The sequence below is a fragment of the Rhinolophus sinicus genome, chromosome 3, assembly GCF_057876585.1.
Source record: "Rhinolophus sinicus isolate RSI-liver-muscle chromosome 3, RSI-T2T, whole genome shotgun sequence".
In the NCBI taxonomy this organism is placed as follows: domain Eukaryota; kingdom Metazoa; phylum Chordata; class Mammalia; order Chiroptera; family Rhinolophidae; genus Rhinolophus; species Rhinolophus sinicus.
Genome location: NC_142503.1, coordinates 148,604,291 through 148,621,923, shown reverse-complemented (window position 1 = coordinate 148,621,923; position 17,633 = coordinate 148,604,291). Strand labels below are relative to the sequence as shown.

The 17,633-nt window shown below is 36.4% G+C and overlaps 1 protein-coding gene across 1 annotated transcript; it reads left to right on the top strand.

Moving 5' to 3' along the window:
• The first annotated feature begins 1,427 nt into the window (after positions 1-1,427).
• Positions 1,428-15,213, top strand: RSL24D1 (ribosomal L24 domain containing 1). The gene is made up of 6 exons (XM_019732319.3): positions 1,428-1,585; positions 5,320-5,433; positions 7,160-7,232; positions 11,468-11,531; positions 13,260-13,345; positions 14,788-15,213. Exons 1-6 carry the CDS (start codon positions 1,505-1,507, stop codon positions 14,877-14,879), a joined length of 510 nt encoding a protein of 169 aa, XP_019587878.1. The 5' UTR covers positions 1,428-1,504; the 3' UTR covers positions 14,880-15,213.
• Positions 15,214-17,633: the final 2,420 nt, after the last annotated feature.

Sequence of the window (17,633 nt, the reverse complement as noted above, 5' to 3'; positions counted from 1 at the left end):
CTGGATACATACAAATAAAACACGTCTGCAAGGAAAGACACTATAAGCAAAGTTTAAAATATCAGTAAATTAGGACATCATTTCTAAATGTCAGCAAAGGGCTAACCTCTTAGAATGTAAAGTGCTATTCAAAATCAACAACACAATAGAAAACTGTAAAGGGTATAAACAGGGAATTCAGAGAAAATATTTGAAATAGATTTTAAATATTTGGAAAGATTCTTAACCTCATTCATAATTAAATGTCAAGTTAAAATAATAATGAACAAAAACCCCTCAGATTGGCAAAAACACCTTTGATAAGGAGATGGTGAAAAGGCAGGCATCTTTTTGATTGTTGAATGTTAATTGGTAAAACTTTTGGAAAGCATTTAGTATTATTTCCCAAATTTTTAAAATGTACATATCCTCTGATCCAGCAGTTCTATATAAACTTTCTTTGGGAAAAAACAGTCCATCAGTATAGACGGTTATTATGCCTAAAGACAAATGTTTATCCATAGGCAGCCAATTAAAATACCTTTATACAATTGCATATATATAACTATGAAAAAGAATGTTATGTATTCATTGATAATAAAATCGGTATTGAATGCTTATTTGTGAGCCAGGAGCTGTTCTACTAGGTACTGGGGATATAACTGTAAACAAAACTGGCAAAAATCTGCCCCGATGGAACTCGTATTTCAATGAGGGGAGACAGAAAAGAGCAGAAAAGGGTGACTAGCATGCTTGTTAGTGTTATAAAGAGGGAGTAGAGACACGCATACACACGTATGTTTGGCTATGCACAGAAAAGTCTCTGGTAGGTAATAAAAGGAACTGATTGCTTCTGGGAGGGAATACTGGAGGTCTGGGGAAGGAACCTTACTTTCCCTTGAACAAAATTTTTGTTTTGCAACGTGCATATCAATTGAAAGGAGACAGGAGTAAAGGTGGAGAACACCACAAGTCTTTAAAATATTTCTGGTGAAATCCACCGAGCCTCGGAGACTCAACTGCTTGGAGACGCCAGGCAAGTCGGCTTGGGACGGGAATCAAGCGCGTCTGGGGAGGGGTATGTAGAAATGAGATCCTAGAGACAACCCAAAGTGTGGAAAGCTCTCTGGGGGCAAAGTACAAACTAAAGACACGACACGCGTATATAAGACATGAGTAAATGCTGACGTTATAGGCTATGATAGAGAGGAAAACCAGACGCTGTGAGAACTAGGAAAACCAGGCGCTGCGAGTTCAGTCGGCAACGCAGAGCCACGTTTCACTGGCCCAGAAAGAAGACCAGGTTGATTTCGCGGCTCTGCGGCTGCGCCACACGGCAGGTGTTTGCCCGCGCGGCCACGAGCGGGCGCCGTCACGTTCGGATTGCTCTCCCGGGGCCCGCAGGAGCGAAGGACGCTCGCCTCTTCCGGGTCGGGAACTGGTAAGAGAAAACTTCCGGCGGCAGGAGCACGTCACTTCCTTTCAAGCCAGGCGTCTGGGTGGTGGGTCCTCACGCGCTTTCAACATGCGCATCGAGAAGTGCTATTTCTGTTCGGGGCCCATATACCCCGGCCACGGCATGATGTTCGTCCGCAACGATTGCAAGGTGAGGCGGCCAAGGCCAGGACGCGCCCGCTGTGCTCCCGCGGGCTCGAGGCCTAGCCCGCTCGGCGGGGCTCTGCGCCTGCGGCGTTTCGCCCGAGTTCTCCGCGGTGCCCCCAAGACGGGGAGGCGCTGTGAGGCGCTCCGGCCTGGAGCTCCCGCTTGGGGACTTTCTCCTTGCGGGTGTCCGGAACGGAGCTGGTCACCAGGCCACCCTTGGTGGAAGCTGGCCGCAACGAGGTTCAGGAGCGACCCCAGCCAGCTGCGACGGAGGATCTGGGGGGGTCTCCTTGGGCTGCGTGGCCACTATAGTACGTGGGCCAGTTCTTCAAGTCAGTCAACTTTGTTGAACGCAAGCCTAGTCGAGCGCTGTTGCTAATGTTCGTGTCCATAGAGATGGATAAGACCAGGGAGAGTCCGTAGTGTGTAGAGGTGTGTGGCGTGTAGCTTAATAGTACATTTATATATTGTGAGGTTATTGGAGGTGAGTTGAGGCCCAGAAAGGGTATGACGTTTATGTGAAAAAGCCCAGAAAGTATATGACATTTATCCTGGATGTGAGGAATTGAGGAGACAGCATTCTAGGTGGAAGGAAAGGGAGCAGTTTGAGCAAAGGCACAGAACGGAGAAAGTTTGTCCCGTTGTATCGTGGATGGTGATACGAGGTTGGGGTGGGGCTATGGATACAAATATAAGTCTATTTGCAAAAAGATTAGTTTATAAACATACAGATACACCGTAAGGTCAGTTTGTGAAAGACTGAATGAATGATACACGAATTTGTCTTAAGTCAGCATGAATCTCATTCTTTTGTTTCTTGAACACACTTTCTCAGAATTTGCAATCTCTTACATTTGCTTCTGAATCACTAGGTGCGCATAAAAAATACGGATTCCTGGTTTCCATCAGATGTATTGAATTGGAATCTTTGGGAAAACATTTGGGAATCCTTACGGAGGTGATTTTGACAAGCTAAAGAGTTACAGTTCCTACTTTATTGCTTTATACCTCTATTATAGATAGAAGATACTGATCCCATTTAATTAGGAGCAAGGATTCTTGCTGAAAGTGAGGAACCAACGCTGTATTTGGAAACTTGAAAAAGCATGTAGAAGATTTTGAATACCTTGTCTCAGGAACATGATAAAAAATTTATAAAAATGAAATAATTGCCAAGTTGGATTTGTAGATGATCTGGTTATCATGATTTTGTGAGTTTTGTCCAGCAGTGCCTGTCAGCCGGATATTGGAAGTAGAAAAACAGATTGTGGGCGCTATCTAGAGTTGAGTGTTTATCTGGCGCATTGGAAGTTCAAGTTGTTGGGGAAGTCTATGTTGCTAGCAAGGACAGTGTTGAATTGGCTGGCCAGCCACCTTGCCCTAGGGAAGACCAGTGGATCCAGAACAAAGTTTATTGGGGGAAATAAGAAGTAGTAGAGGCCCAGAAGCACTAATGAAGAACAAGTACAGTCACATCTCAGAGATATTGTAGGTTTGGTACCCAACCGCTGCAATAAAGTGAGTTACAATCTTTTGGCTGGTGGAGGGTCTTCCTTCAATTTGTAAAAAACACAACACCTGTGAAGTGCCATAAAGCAAAGCACAATAAAATGAGGTATGCCTGCGTCTCATTTTATCTGTTGATGATTCTCAAATCTGTATCTGCTTTGCTCTCTGAATTAGTACCTGTCATCTGCCTAGACAGTTTTGCTAGAAATGTGAGTCATCTTTGAATCTTTCAGCTTTTGTGTCTAGTTACCAAGTCCTATTCATTCTACCTTTGCAAAGGAGAGTGGTGTCTTTGCTTTCTTTCTGCCCTCCTGTCCTGGTTCCAGATCAGGCACTTGTCACTTTTCTAGCCTCCTCGCTAGTCTTTCTGACGTATGCTCTTAACTTTTGAAACCATCTTTCATAGAGATTTCCCATCTAACACTTCTTAAAGGTAGAATTAGTGTCAATGCTTCATATTTTCACATAGTTTGCAAACAGGATAATAAACGCTTAATGAGTGCTTAATAAATGCTTGTTGAATTAGGGGAATAAGAAAGGGTTGAAGGACTTTGAGGCTGAGGTGTGAATTGATAGATCTTTTGTTTGCATGTTGGAGACTGAGGATGATGCTAGAGGACTAAATTAAAAGGCAAATGAGCTTATGAAGCTTTGTCTTACACACAATCCATTCACCGCCTACCTCACTGTAGATTTAATTACCTCCTCATCATGTGTTTCCGTATTATACATGATTACTTTATATAGCTTCATTCCTTTGTTATATCCTAGTCTGATCTCAATCTCTCTTATTTGCAAAGTGAGACTTTATCACACCTAGCTTGCGAGCACAAGTTCTTAAGGTAGGGATTCATGTTTTATTATTCTTGCATCCCTAGCACCTAGTATAACATCAGGCACACAGTAGCTGCACCTTATTTGCTGGTTGAATACCCTGCCCATCTCCAGTGACTCTGTCTCTTCAGATACTTCATTGTGCTTTTTAAATAACACCTATTAGGTGTGGAGTTCAGGTGGACTTCCCTGAACTTCCTGTTGGCTCCATTTGGAATTGAGGAGACCCAGGACAAGTGCAAATCTCTCATTAGATATATCTCAGAAATGGGTATTTGTCTGGGAGTTATCTATTGGGTATCAAACATAGAGGCTGTTACTTAAGGTAATAGTACTTGAGGCTGTAAATACTCAAAGAAGTTTTACTGATAATGATTTCATAGTTACTGGAGTTACTCCAGTAGATTACAGTAGTCCTCGTATTTTCTAGTTACTTTGGAATTAATTCAGGAATATAGACATGCTTTCACTCACGTCTCTCAGGAGAGGGCTGTCCACGAGGTATGTGCCTAGATTAGATTAAACTAGTTTTGACCATTTCTAAGAAAGCTATGTCCTAGTGTGTATAATGACGTGCTTGAAGTTCCCCATAGAACAAAGTGTACTTAAAAGGATTTTGGCCTGTGATGTGTGTGTGTGTATGTGTGGAGGTATATATATATATATATATATATATATATATAAAAATCTTCAGATTTCCTCTAGTAACATACACACAAATTGCAATGTGGTCTAACACATTACAAAGTAATAAAATAATGCATTTTAGATTTGTATAATGAGTCCCAATCAGCCATTTAAGGAGCACATTAAAGTACCATTGAGGCATCATTAGATTGTAAGCACTATTAAAAGATTGCATCATTTGGGATGAAGGTGGAGAATTAAAGTAGTGACGATTCTTCCTAGTAGATCTATGAAGACTTCAGGAAACAAATTTATAGCCAGTTTTCATTGCTTTTTTGCAGTTATTTTGTGCAAGGATGGAAAGAATCAAAAGAGATTGCAGAATGGTTATTTGAAATTTTTGAGATTTTTGAGAATTATTCTGAAATGTGAAGTGATTTACATAAATGACTCACTTTGAAACTATCCTTATTCAAGATCATTTAAGGTTTTACTCTTATTCTATAAAAATGGTAATTTTTAACCGTATTTTAAGGGTCCTCAGCTTTTAGTTGTGATGATGCTTGATAGTTCAAAAAATAGTTCAATTTCCATTTAATGTGACATGTCCACACATTTCTAAGTGGTGTCGTGAGTAAGTAGAAGCAATTGTGAGTGAGAAACATTGTTATTTCTCAAACTTTACAGTGTGTTTTACCTGGTAGGGGCAACATCTGTGATAGAAAATTTTTTAATATTGACTTCTCACTATTTTAACTTTTCTTGTAGGTGTTCAGGTTCTGTAAATCCAAATGTCATAAAAACTTTAAAAAGAAGCGCAATCCTCGCAAGGTCAGGTGGACTAAAGCATTCCGTAAAGCAGCTGGTAAAGAGCTTACAGTGGTGAGTATAGTGGTTTTTACAGTTTTCAGAATTTCAGAGTTTTTTTTTTGGGTGGGGATAGGCATGTGATTTAACTATAACAAGGCTTCCTATAGTATGATGGCTGAGTGACTTGTATTTGGCTATGATAATAATCTTATTCTCACATGATGCTAAAAGCCATAAATCTGTAGAATTCTGGAAAGGAAAAAAAATTCCTAATTCAGTTTGTAGAAATGATTTTTTCCTAGTCTCAAAAAATAATTTTTAGCTCTTGGAAACGAAGAGGGAAATCTCTTAAGTGGATTGGGGTGAAATTGGAAATTGCTACTTAGGAATTTTGAGAGGAAGTTAAGAGATTAATTAAAGGATTCCTGAAAGTGAGGGTTCAGATGGGGTTAGTAATAGACTCATTTATTAGGTTCCAGATTTCTTTAGCAGGACTTAGTGTCTGAGAGCAGAGAAATTAGTTAATGGTGTTGGGGTGATGAGGAATAGTGGGAGTCAGGAATAAGGCAATTTCACGTGTGAGCCCCTATCATCATATTGCTATTCCTGAATTGGTCTTAAGGATCTGGTGAAGCTTGTCCACTTTCATCCTCTGCAAAGGGAGGAGGTAAAAGCTCCACACCCTTCTCTTGAAAGAAGATCTTTAAATGGGCCCCTCCCTCCATGACTTCCTTTGCTCCCAAACCCTTGACCTCTTTCCCACCTCTCTACTTCTTAAGAGCAGTTTCTAAGCGGTTGCCATGAAACCCTTTGCGGGCTTCCTTTAACCAGAGGTTTTCAATGAATATAAAGAATACTTTCTGAAAAGATGCAAGGCAAGGCCAAATCACAATTACTGTCAGAAAAATAATTTTCAGTATGGATGAGAAGAAACAAGTGCCTCAAAGGCAGGCGGCCACTATATGAATGAAGAAAGGATGCCAGACACAGTCATTTGCTGGTGACCTTCTCGTTGCTGAGGTTACTGTGATCTGAATAGTCATGTGAATATAAAGGAAATAGGCAGATACAGAGTTAGTGCTGTCCATATGCCTATGTCAGGTAGCTTTGAAAACTGAGAAATACCTGTAATTTTTCTAGAAACGTGTACTTTTTCCAAAATAGTTTTGCATGTTTTAAACTAAATGGGATTATTAACTGTCAAAATACCAACTGCGTTTAGAGGGGACCTGAACAATTTCAGAGCAAAGCTCATGTCATGTAGAGTAGCACCATATTTATTTGAAGATGTCTAGTTTCACACCTTTATGCTACAACACAAAGGTATACAAGTATTGAAATATATAAGCATAATAGGTATTTAAGTTGAACCATATGAAATTCTCAGTGTTTGACTCTTTTTTGATCTATGAAAAATGGTAATTTCATGTGGTTCAGCCTAATACAGTTTTCTGGCTGTGAGTCTCATTTAGGAAAAGGGAATTAGGGAAGCTTTTTCAATTTGTTTGTATCTCCATGATTGTTACATGCCTCTCTGGGAGATGGGGTTTATACTCTTTCCCTCCCCACCCTTCCATTTGAGAATCACTGGTATATATAGAGAGATTTTCAGTAGGGCTGGCTTGTACAGCGTAGTGTGGAAAGGAGAAAAAGTTTGAAAACTTTTTAAAATCACTGCGGGGGAGGGGGTGATTTTAACGTGTGTCCATAGTTTGAAACACTTGTGGGAAGGAGAATACATTTTAAGAAATGCTTCCTTTGTGCTTCTCTAAAAACCATATTTTTCCCCCTCTTATAGGATAATTCATTTGAATTTGAAAAACGTAGAAATGAACCTGTCAAGTACCAGCGGGAGTTGTGGACTAAAACTAGTAAGTCACAAGGGAATGTCAGAAATTTTCAGGAGAGACTGGTTTGGGATAATGCCATAACTTTAATATTACTTTGTTGTTTAAATTTTCCCTTTTTTGTTGGCTAGCTCTTACTCTCTTATCCTTATTTTAATGGTTTTGTTGTGTCTTATTATAAGCTACCCCACATCCTTTTCAGAAATGGCTATTTCCATTATAAAAATAATGTAATTATTAGATTTGATGTTATTTGAACTGCCCACACAGATATAAAACATCCAGAAATCTGAAAAAAGTAGAGATGGAGAGATGGGGTGAGTGTGGCATAGTTAAAATATACACAAAACCTAGCACACTTTACAAATTTTGATAATTTGATTTACGGATATAAACTGTGTATTCTGTACACAGTTATAAAATTTAGTGCTTTGGTAAAATTAAAAAGCACAGCACTTAAGGTGATATTTATAAATTTTCTGCCCGAACTTCTAAAGTGCTTAACTTAGATAAAAAATAAAGCTACAGGCTACTGAAATTAAAAGCCAATAATATCTTGCTCTTGTCTTTTGTTTTTTTCTGAAGTAGGCAGTGACTAATGAAAACCCATATTGCAGCAAAATTTAGTTCCTTATGCCAGCTTGTGGATTCCACTGTGTCTATGTGTTTGAGTCCCTTGGCCTTGCCTTTGCCTTTTCTTCCCCCTGTGGCAGTCATTAGCCATTTCTAGTCTTACGTTGAGGGTGATGTAGTTTGTTAACTAGAAGTCTCGAGGGCTTAGAATTCTATAAACTGTCAGCTTGTGATGAATCACAGGCAGGCCATCCCTTTCAACACCTTTTTCCCAGCCAGTCACAAGACTTCAGGAGAGGAATTGAAAAGTTGTGGGCCTTTGCGGTAGTGTTTGACACCCTCGAAAGCTGTATCTTCCTGGACTGTGTGGAGAAGTCAGAGTCCAGATTTGGAATTGCTTATTCCACATAGCCTTAAGTATTCTGCCCCTTGGTACTTTTTTTTTCCTCCTCAAAAAAATTTATTGAACAACTAGAATGTCTTAGGCCGATAATATAGGATATTTCAAATTGAAAATTTTTTTTTTTTAATTTTGTAATTGAAGAGTTAATTTCTGGAAAGCAGTTGATTTTGTTGTGTTTATTTGGTAAGGAAATAACACTAATACAACCTCAAGTATTTCTAAAGAGATTAATAACTTCATAGGATTTGTTTTTTATTGAGAAATAATTGCCATATAACTCTGTATTAGTTTCAGGTGTACAGCATAATGATTCGATATTTGTATATATTGCAAAATGATTATCACAGTAAGTCTAGTTAACATCCATCACCTCACATAGTTACAAATTTTTCACAGGATCCTTAAGTTGATTCTAAAAGGCACTCTTGTCATGGATATTATTGGAAGATCCTAAGACATTTCTGGACCCCTTGGAGTTTTATTTCATTTGGCCTTCGTTTTCTTTTTCGTTGCTACTTGAAGATAACAGCTTCAGATTACCCTTACATATTTTTGTTCCACCCCCTTATATATTTTATGACTACTTTTATTTGATGGGCATTCAGCTTGATTTGAAACTGAGGTGCACATCTTATTGTAGTTATATGTGGATATTTGGTTACCATGACCCTCCATACTGCTTTTATGTTATTTACTTGGTTTCTGAGAAATACTGTTGTTTTCTGAAAGATTTCATATACTTGAATAATAAGCACTGACTCTAGCGTACAGATGAAAAGGGTACACACAGTCTCTGCCCCGTGGTGCATTTTACTGAGTACTCCTACGTTATTGCTTCTGTTAGATAGTAGTTGTTTCAGGGATTATCACCTTGCCTCACTTGTTTACACATGTAAAAATTCTGTAAGAAGCGGTGCTTTATTGAGTTGTTTTCCCTGCACAAATTCTGTTGTCCTTTCATATTGGGATCCTAAAAATAGACTTCAAAGAAGAGCACCTGGGTAGACATGAGTCTTTTGGAACTTAAAACATTTCCTGCTGCCTTACACAAAAGTTCTAGTAGTGTTCCAGAAAAATATGTTATTCTTCCTAAAGATTTATTGATTCCTCACACACCTTATTTCAATATCATCTGGTCTATAATCTGTTGACAATAGTTTTGTATTTATTGCTTACATTGTGAAATTGTATGAAGACGTGCACTGAGCAACCTTTGTTAAGATACTGATGTCCACAGGAACAGCAGGAGAACTATAAAAGCAAGAATAGTGGGAAGAATAATTTGTATTTTATCTAACATTTCTGTATTGCAGATCAGTTTTTAATATCTATTAGATGCTTCTTCTATTTAAATTTTTTTGGTCTTCTGGAACATCTGGAAGTGCAGTGTCTTATTCTTTGGAAAGGATTTACCTGCCACTTGTGTGTTTATTTTCTTTTGAGTAACTTTAAGGTGTGGAAATGCTTCTCAATACTAGAACTTGCCCCTATCATTTTTTTCTGAAAGGCAAAGAAAGAAAAAAGTTACATATCCAGCATATTAATTTTAAGCCACAGATTGTACAGATTTAGAGTTGACATTGTCTTAGAGTTATTCATACAAATATCGTCTTAATGCCAGAAGCACCATGGGGCCTTCTGGGGGTTCTTGTTAAAATACAAATTCTAATACATTATGTCTGGGGCCTAAGATTCTGCATTTCTAACAAACTCCCAGGTGATGCCAATATTCCTGGTTCCCATCCTACACTTAAAAAAAAAAAAAAAAAATGTTTTATTTTGACTTAATTTCAGACTGAATGGAAAAGTGGCAGTAGAATTCTCTGGTATCCTTCGTCCATGTTCCCCAAATTTAACATTTTATTAAATTGACCTTTTCTCCTTTTCTCGCTGTCTCCCTTCTGTAATTTTTTTCTGAACTGTTTAAGTTACTTATATAGTGCTCTTTTATTCCTAAATAGCTTAATATGTATTTTCTAAAAATAGAACATTCTCTTATTCAACCATAGTACAATTATTAGAATCAAGAAATTAACAATGATACATTATTATCACCTAATCTTAGACCTATTTAGATTTCTCTAATTGACCCAATATCTTTTATTGCAAAAGTTGTTAGAATAGTGTATGTCATATCTCTTTAGTCTCTTCCAGTTTGGAACAATTCCTGAGTTTGTTTTTTGTATTTCATGACTGAGTTTTGAAGAATACAGGCCAGGTGTTTGGTATAAAATCCCTTAATTGGGTTTCGTCCGATGCTTTCTCAAGATTAGATTTGAGTAACGTACATTTGGCAGGAGTACCATCGACGTGATGCTGAGTTCTTGTCATTGTGTCCTGTCAGGAGGCACCTGCGTTCATTAGTCCTATTACAGGCAATGCTAACTTTGATCTTTGGTTAAGGGGGTGTCTGCCAGTTCTCTACACTGTAAAGTTAGTATTTTACCCTCTGTAATTAATAAGTATTGTGGGGAGATACTTTAAGACTGTGACTATCCTACTATTCTTCAGAAGCTAGATTGGGATAAAATACATGGTGGTTTTTGAAAACTTAATATGAAAACAAGCATAAAACATCTCAGTAATAATTTTTTATATTGATTGCATGTTGAAATGACAATATTCTGGATATGTTTGGTGAAAGAAAATACATCATTAAATTTAATTTAGACTGCCTTTATACTTTTTAAAAAATGCTGCTGCTAGACATTTAAAATTACATGTGTGGTTTGTCTTATATTGGACAGTGCTGATGTAAATACTACAGCCTAGTTGAACTCAGCTCCTTTATACATTTTCGAAAACAATTGGATTTAGTAGTGGTTGAGAATGTGGCAGGTTGGTTGACTGGTTCATGTACCAATATTCATAATGTGCAGATCATATCCCAGGCACTTAAAGAAAAAGTGGTCTTTATGACCAGAAAGGTGCTTTTATTTATGGAAAGGACAAGCTAAGGATGGAGTTAATTATTATTAATTTAAGTTCTCTGTAGAATAAAATTTGGACAGCATTGGACTGCTTTAACGTAGAAGGAAAATTTAGTAGCACTGAAAGCTTTTACAAAATAAAAATTAGAGAAATGGTACTTGTGAAAGATGAGTTCACAGTGATATCAGCAAAGCGTACATACCTTCTTCAGTTATTTTAGTGGGGATTTTTTCCCAATGAGTTTTTCATTTAATCAATTTCTAAATCAGGATAAAGAATAAAGAAGTGATTGTTAAAGCTCTTGCTTGAATGTGAATAATTTGCTAACTCTTATGATTTTTTTTTTTTGTAGTTGATGCAATGAAGAGAGTTGAAGAGATCAAACAGAAACGCCAAGCTAAATTTATAATGAATAGGTATGAATATATGTATAGAGTGATTCTTGGAATAATAATTACTAGTAGAAATCTTGAGGCATTTTTTTTTTTTTTTTTTTTTTACTTTTTATTTTCATATAACTTCAGACTTACAAAAGCTGGCAAGAATAGTATGAAGAACTTTCATATATTCTGTTAGCATTTTATCACATTTACTTTATCCTTATCTCTATGTACAGTATGTTGAAGACATGGTGCCCTTTTCCTACTAAGTATATTTCAGTGTATATATTCTAAAAATAAGAACATGCTTTTATATAACCCCAGTAGTTACCAAAATCAGGAAATTAACACTGATAAATACGATTATATAATTTACACACATCATTTAGATTTTACTAGTTGTTCCAATTATGTCCTTACTAGCAACAGCATATCCTGGATCATGCATTGCATTAAGTGGTCATATCTCTTCAAGCTCCTTTAATCTGGACAGTTTCTTATCTTTCTTTGTCTTAAATGATAGACATTTTTGAAGAGTACAAGTCAGTCATAGAATGTTCCTCAGTTTGGGTTTGATGTTTTCCTCATGAATAGATGCACGTTAGGTACGTTGGCCAGAATATCATAGAAATGATAGTGTGTCCTTCCTCTGCATTGTATCAGGAGGCACTCTGATCACTTGGGCAAGGTGATATCTGCCAGTTCTCTCAACTGGAAAGTTAACTTTTTTTTTCTTTTTAATTAATACATATCTTGGGAGAGATACATTGAGATTCTGCAAAGAGCCTGTTACTCTTCGAACTGGAACCTACTGGTTTTAGCATCCATTAGAGTCTTGTCTGAATCTGTTACTATTTGATTGTTGTCAAATGGTGATTTTTCTAGTTGTCATTTCTTCTACATTTATTATTGGCTTTCTGATATAGAAGAGCTTTCCCCCAAGTTTAAAATTTATTACTGTGTTCATATATCTCTATATATTCATTGATTTTTATGGTATTCAGTGGGTCGTAATTCTTAGTCATTTATTTCTTTTTATGTTCTAAGTAGCCCACCCACGTTGGCTAGTGGGAGTTCCTTAGGCAGGCTCCCATGTCATTTTGACCAGTTCCTCATCATTCTTTTGAGTGTGTTCTTACTTTATGGCTAAGATAAGATCTAGCCTTATCTTTTATTTCTCCTGCCCCAGCCCAGAGTCATTTATTTCTTTAGAGACGGGGCATTAGATTTTGATCAGATCACTATGGCAGTCTGTCATAGAAAAGAATCATGCACCAATAGCTTTCAAGTTTTAAAAGATTGTTAAAGCATTACAGAAAAGGGACCTAAATGTTTGAGAACTAGTCTGTTAGTTTTTTTGTTAAATGTCTTACAAGTGTTGTGCTCTTGTAATTACGGAGTGATTAAAAAATTGGGTAACAGATTGTTCCCTATTTGAGGAGGAAAGATCTAGGTACTAGAAGGTTTGCATTACATGTATGTAATAGACATTGCTCTCTGAGATTTAATTCTTTGCTTCAGTCAGTTCCTTCATTCACTAGCAAACACCGTTTTATTTCCAACTGGGTAGTAGCGATACTATGAATGAACAAATTGCTAGTGTAAGAATCCTATTTAAGCTGATTAGCAACTAGAATTTAACTGAGTTCCCACTCCTTATCTGTATGGCTTATTTAATGAAATTTATTTTTAAAAATTATGAATTGTTGTCTTTTAAAGAAGTTTTAGTAACGGAAATTTTGGCCTTAATGTTTTTTAACCTAGGTTGAAGAAAAATAAAGAACTACAGAAAGTTCAGGATATCAAAGAAGTCAAGCAAAACATTCATCTTATCCGGGCCCCTGTTGCATGTAAGTAATGCATTGCCTGGGAGTTCTCTGCTTTAAGTGGAGAGGTGAAAAATCTAGATTTTTGTGGTCTGTGTAATTGGGTATCAACTAGCTTTTAATGGGTGAGTATTTTTTCATGTAAATGTTATCTCAGTATATTTATGACATGACTTGCTTAAAAAAATATAATTTATTTAGTGTATCTCACAGTTCCAGTCAATTTTTTGCATATGATATTTCTTTTCCTCCTTCATAAAATTCTGCTTCCCTAAGATATCTCTCCAAGTTAATCAAAATGAGTTGAGTAATAATTTCATAGATGATTTTGCCTCATACCTGTTTTTATTGAAGGACAGTCTTTTATATTAGTGACCTAGACTTTGGACAGTATGGGAATTACTTGGGGAACTTAACAAGAATATAGAGGCTCAGGCCCTTTGAGTCTGGGTCTCTGTTCTTTAAGTAACTCTCCAGGCAATTCTGATACTTAAGTTTGAGAATTTCAGTTTTGTATAAGGTTGATGCAAAAGTAATTGCTGTTTTGCAGTTATTTTTAACCTTTTAAACTGCAATTACTTTTGCACCAACCTAACATTAAAACCTTCTTTCTCTTTATGGATATATAACTTACTTGTCACTCAGTTGGGCAGTTTTCTGTTTACATAGTTTCTTTTGTGAGGTGCTAGAAAACCATTCTTTTACTCATCTGAATACAATCTGTTATATAATTTACTCACTTTTGCAGACTGCTTAAAGAGAGAAACTTTGGTGAGATTTAGTTGAAGACTTGATTGCTGAACGATTACATACGTGAACTTAGTAAAGGTCAAATTCTGTCAGCACATGTTGAATAGATTTGTGTTAAAGTCCTACCTTGGTTGTTTTGTTGTACATTTTATTAAGACAAAACAGAGTCCTGGAGCATTTATTTCCAGAATATAAATGATACAAACTCACACCCAGAAAATAATAGGAATGAACTATTATTATCTAAGTTTTTAGGTAATCCTCTGAGGTTGGGAGTATAGTGTTTAGAGCAGGGACCATGGATCCACGAGGGCCAGGGTTCACATCCCATCACTTTGACTTACTGGACTTACCAGTTTAGTGCCCTTGGACAAGTTCATCTGTCTCTGTGCCTCAGCTTTTCTCATCTTTTTCTCATCTTTAAAATGCAGGTGATTGTGAGGGTGAAATGAGCAAATGTATGTAGAGTGCTTACTTTATGTATGGCATATTATAAGACCTGCTTACTTTATGCATGGCAGAGTATAAGACCTGTATAAGTTTAGTCACTATTCTTAAATTTCTTAGATATGGCTAATGTTATTTTTTCTTTTTCCCAGCCCGCCCCATGGCTGACATTATTTTGAAACATCCAAGATCCTTTATAAAGTTGTTGATGAGTTTTACAAGGTGTCATTGAATTGATAAAGGTTTTAATTATTTTTTTTCTTTTTAAGGCCGAGGAAAGCAGCTGGAAGACAAAATGGTACAGGAATTACAACAGGATGTGGACATGGAAGTTGTTTCTGAAAATCTTAACTGTCTGTAACCATTCCTGTGAGTGCATTGGGAAATCTCCTTTAGAAGCTTAAAACATCTACATTTGATTATTTTACATAAAGTGACTCAAATGAAAAGGTGACAAAGTACATCTCGTCTACATTACTATCTGCAAAACATCAGATATTAACAGATACAAGATTGCATCTCAGTGCTTCACTGATAGATGTACTTATGTAAATCATGAAAATTCTTCAAACAAGTGAATTGTGGACATAAAATGGTTATGCCACTTGGATAATGGCACTCAGCAACATGTAATCTAATGACAAAAACTCATGGCTAGTGATATGTAAAATAAAATTTTCTTTGCAGTAAAAATATTCCCTTTATTAATGTTATGGAAAGGGGGATACCACAAGGAACTAAAAATCTGTGTGATAATTAGCCTCAAGCACTACTATCTTTTGACTTCAGTATATTTCCTGTTTTGGTTTAATAACATCTTAGAAGAACATAATGGCCTCACATATTGAAGCCTAATTCTGTTTTACTATTTTGACCTGGTTAAACTGTTAGTTTAGGCAGTTGTGGGTGTTGGGGTTGAGAGCTGAATAGTCTGTCCTGAAATGGCATGCTACTCTATAATTTCCGCTTTGGAGAAAATGTTAGCTTGAGATTCCTGTTAGAACAAGCTTTATTTTTCCAGTTTAGCAATGATTTAGAAGGAGAGGAATCCAGTGCCTTTAAAAAATTTTTTGTGTGGTTTTCTTTGAAAAGAAAATCAAACTTATGGGTAGGATGTCTGTACATTATTTGTACATAAAATCATTTCTACAGTAAATGCCTACGTATTTATTATCTTAAAGGTACTAAACAAAGACGTGAAGTACTGATTACTTGGAAGAAAATAACTTCTCCCTCATATACTACTGAAGTAGGAGATATATTTAAAGAAAAATATATACTTAATACTTAATGTTTCTATATTTTTACATTATTTATAAATAAGTATGTTAAGAGTATTAAGTAACTCAGTTTTTATATATTTTTTTAGGACAGAATTTAGAATAACATTCTTAGGGTTATATAATTACATAGTAATGGCTAAATTTTATTTTAGTGTTAGTAAAAAAGTGAACCGATCACTGGTCCAAGTGTTAGAAGACCTGAATTCCAGTGTGATTTTGCCTTTGTGTTCTTACTTGTAAAATATGGCTCATTTGTAAATAATATTGATGTAACAATTAGGGGAACTATATATGTGCAGTCAAAGACATTTGTAAAATTACTTAAAGGTTCTCCATACTGTATTCATGTTTGTTTTAATATAAACGTGTTCAAAGTTACATACAATTAGGAAGCAAGTTTTCTATCGTGCTAGTTAGGGAGCAACTTGCTGTTGTCTTGAGACCATTAATGTGGGGAAATTGAGCTAAAACAAAGATCTTAGATTGCATCTCAGGTTTAACATCTAGACAGTTCTCTCAACTGTCAGGGTGGATTTCGTAGTATTTTGAGACCTCAGATCTCATGAACTATATGTATAAAATACCACAGTTTTATCCCCCTACAGCTATCTAAGCTTGGTTGAATCACTGAGATGAGTTGTCCCTTTAAATTGTTGCTTGAGAAGAGGTGGCTTGGTACAGTGCTTTTAGGCTACTGTTGTTTCACCTTGTCTGGTTGAGACCTTTGCTGGGCAGTTAGCATAACACAAAAGCATAAAATTGTCCAGACACTTAAACTGCACAGAACTTTTATACAGGCATACCTTGGAGAGATTGCAGGTTTGGTTCCAGACCACTGTAGTAAAACGAGTATTGCAGTAAAGTGAGTTGTAATCTTTTTGCAGATGGAGGGTTTGCCTTTAGTTTATTAAAATCAACATCTGTGAAATGCAATAAAGCAGAGCACAATAAAATGAGGTATGCCTGTATTCTCTAGTTGCTTAAGAGCAATATAGGACTGGAAATCATAGGAAATAATTTTCTTACGTACATACCTTACAAAACCTTGTAAGAACAGAAAAAAAAAATCTCACATTAAAAAAAATATGTATTGTTTCTTTAGAAACTCTAGGAAGATACTTATCCTGTGGAAGGGAGTTTGAGAAGGACTGGCCTATTTCACAGTATGTCATGAAGGAGACATCATTATTCTTTTATAGATGGAAAAATTGTAGGTCTAGGTAACTTGCCTCTTTATCACACAGCTAGAGGATAGAGGAGGCAGACATTGGTGTTCATACTAGTCTGTCTCCACTGTTGCTCTGCATATATGTAGAAGGGATTTATCTAGAGCTACACAGATTTCACTCTTCACAAATCCAGGTGTTTTCTCTGAGAGATGATTGTATACATTACTTGAGTGACACTCGACTATGACTTGGTTTCTTAATCTGATAAATGAAGATGATCATATGACCAACTTCAGTCTTTTTTATGCAGTTCCAATCAGTTAATACATGTAAAAATCATCATTTCAAGGCTACCACCAGAGTAAGCTAGTGTTAGCATGTTAGCTATTAGGATTGGCTGTGTATTCTACCCCCTCCCCCCCATCCTTTAGCTTACGTTTTCAATAAAGATCTGGAAAAAGACATCAGGCTTTAATCACTCAGATTTATAGTGTAAATTACAGTATTGAATGATGACTACCTTGTAACATTTAACATGGCAGCCAGCTGAATTAACAGTGTTGAAAAGATAAAGGGGGAAAAAATACCAAACAATTTAATTTCAAGGGACATAGGAATTTTCCAAAGTCTACATCCCTTTATTGATACATAGAGGACTTGAAA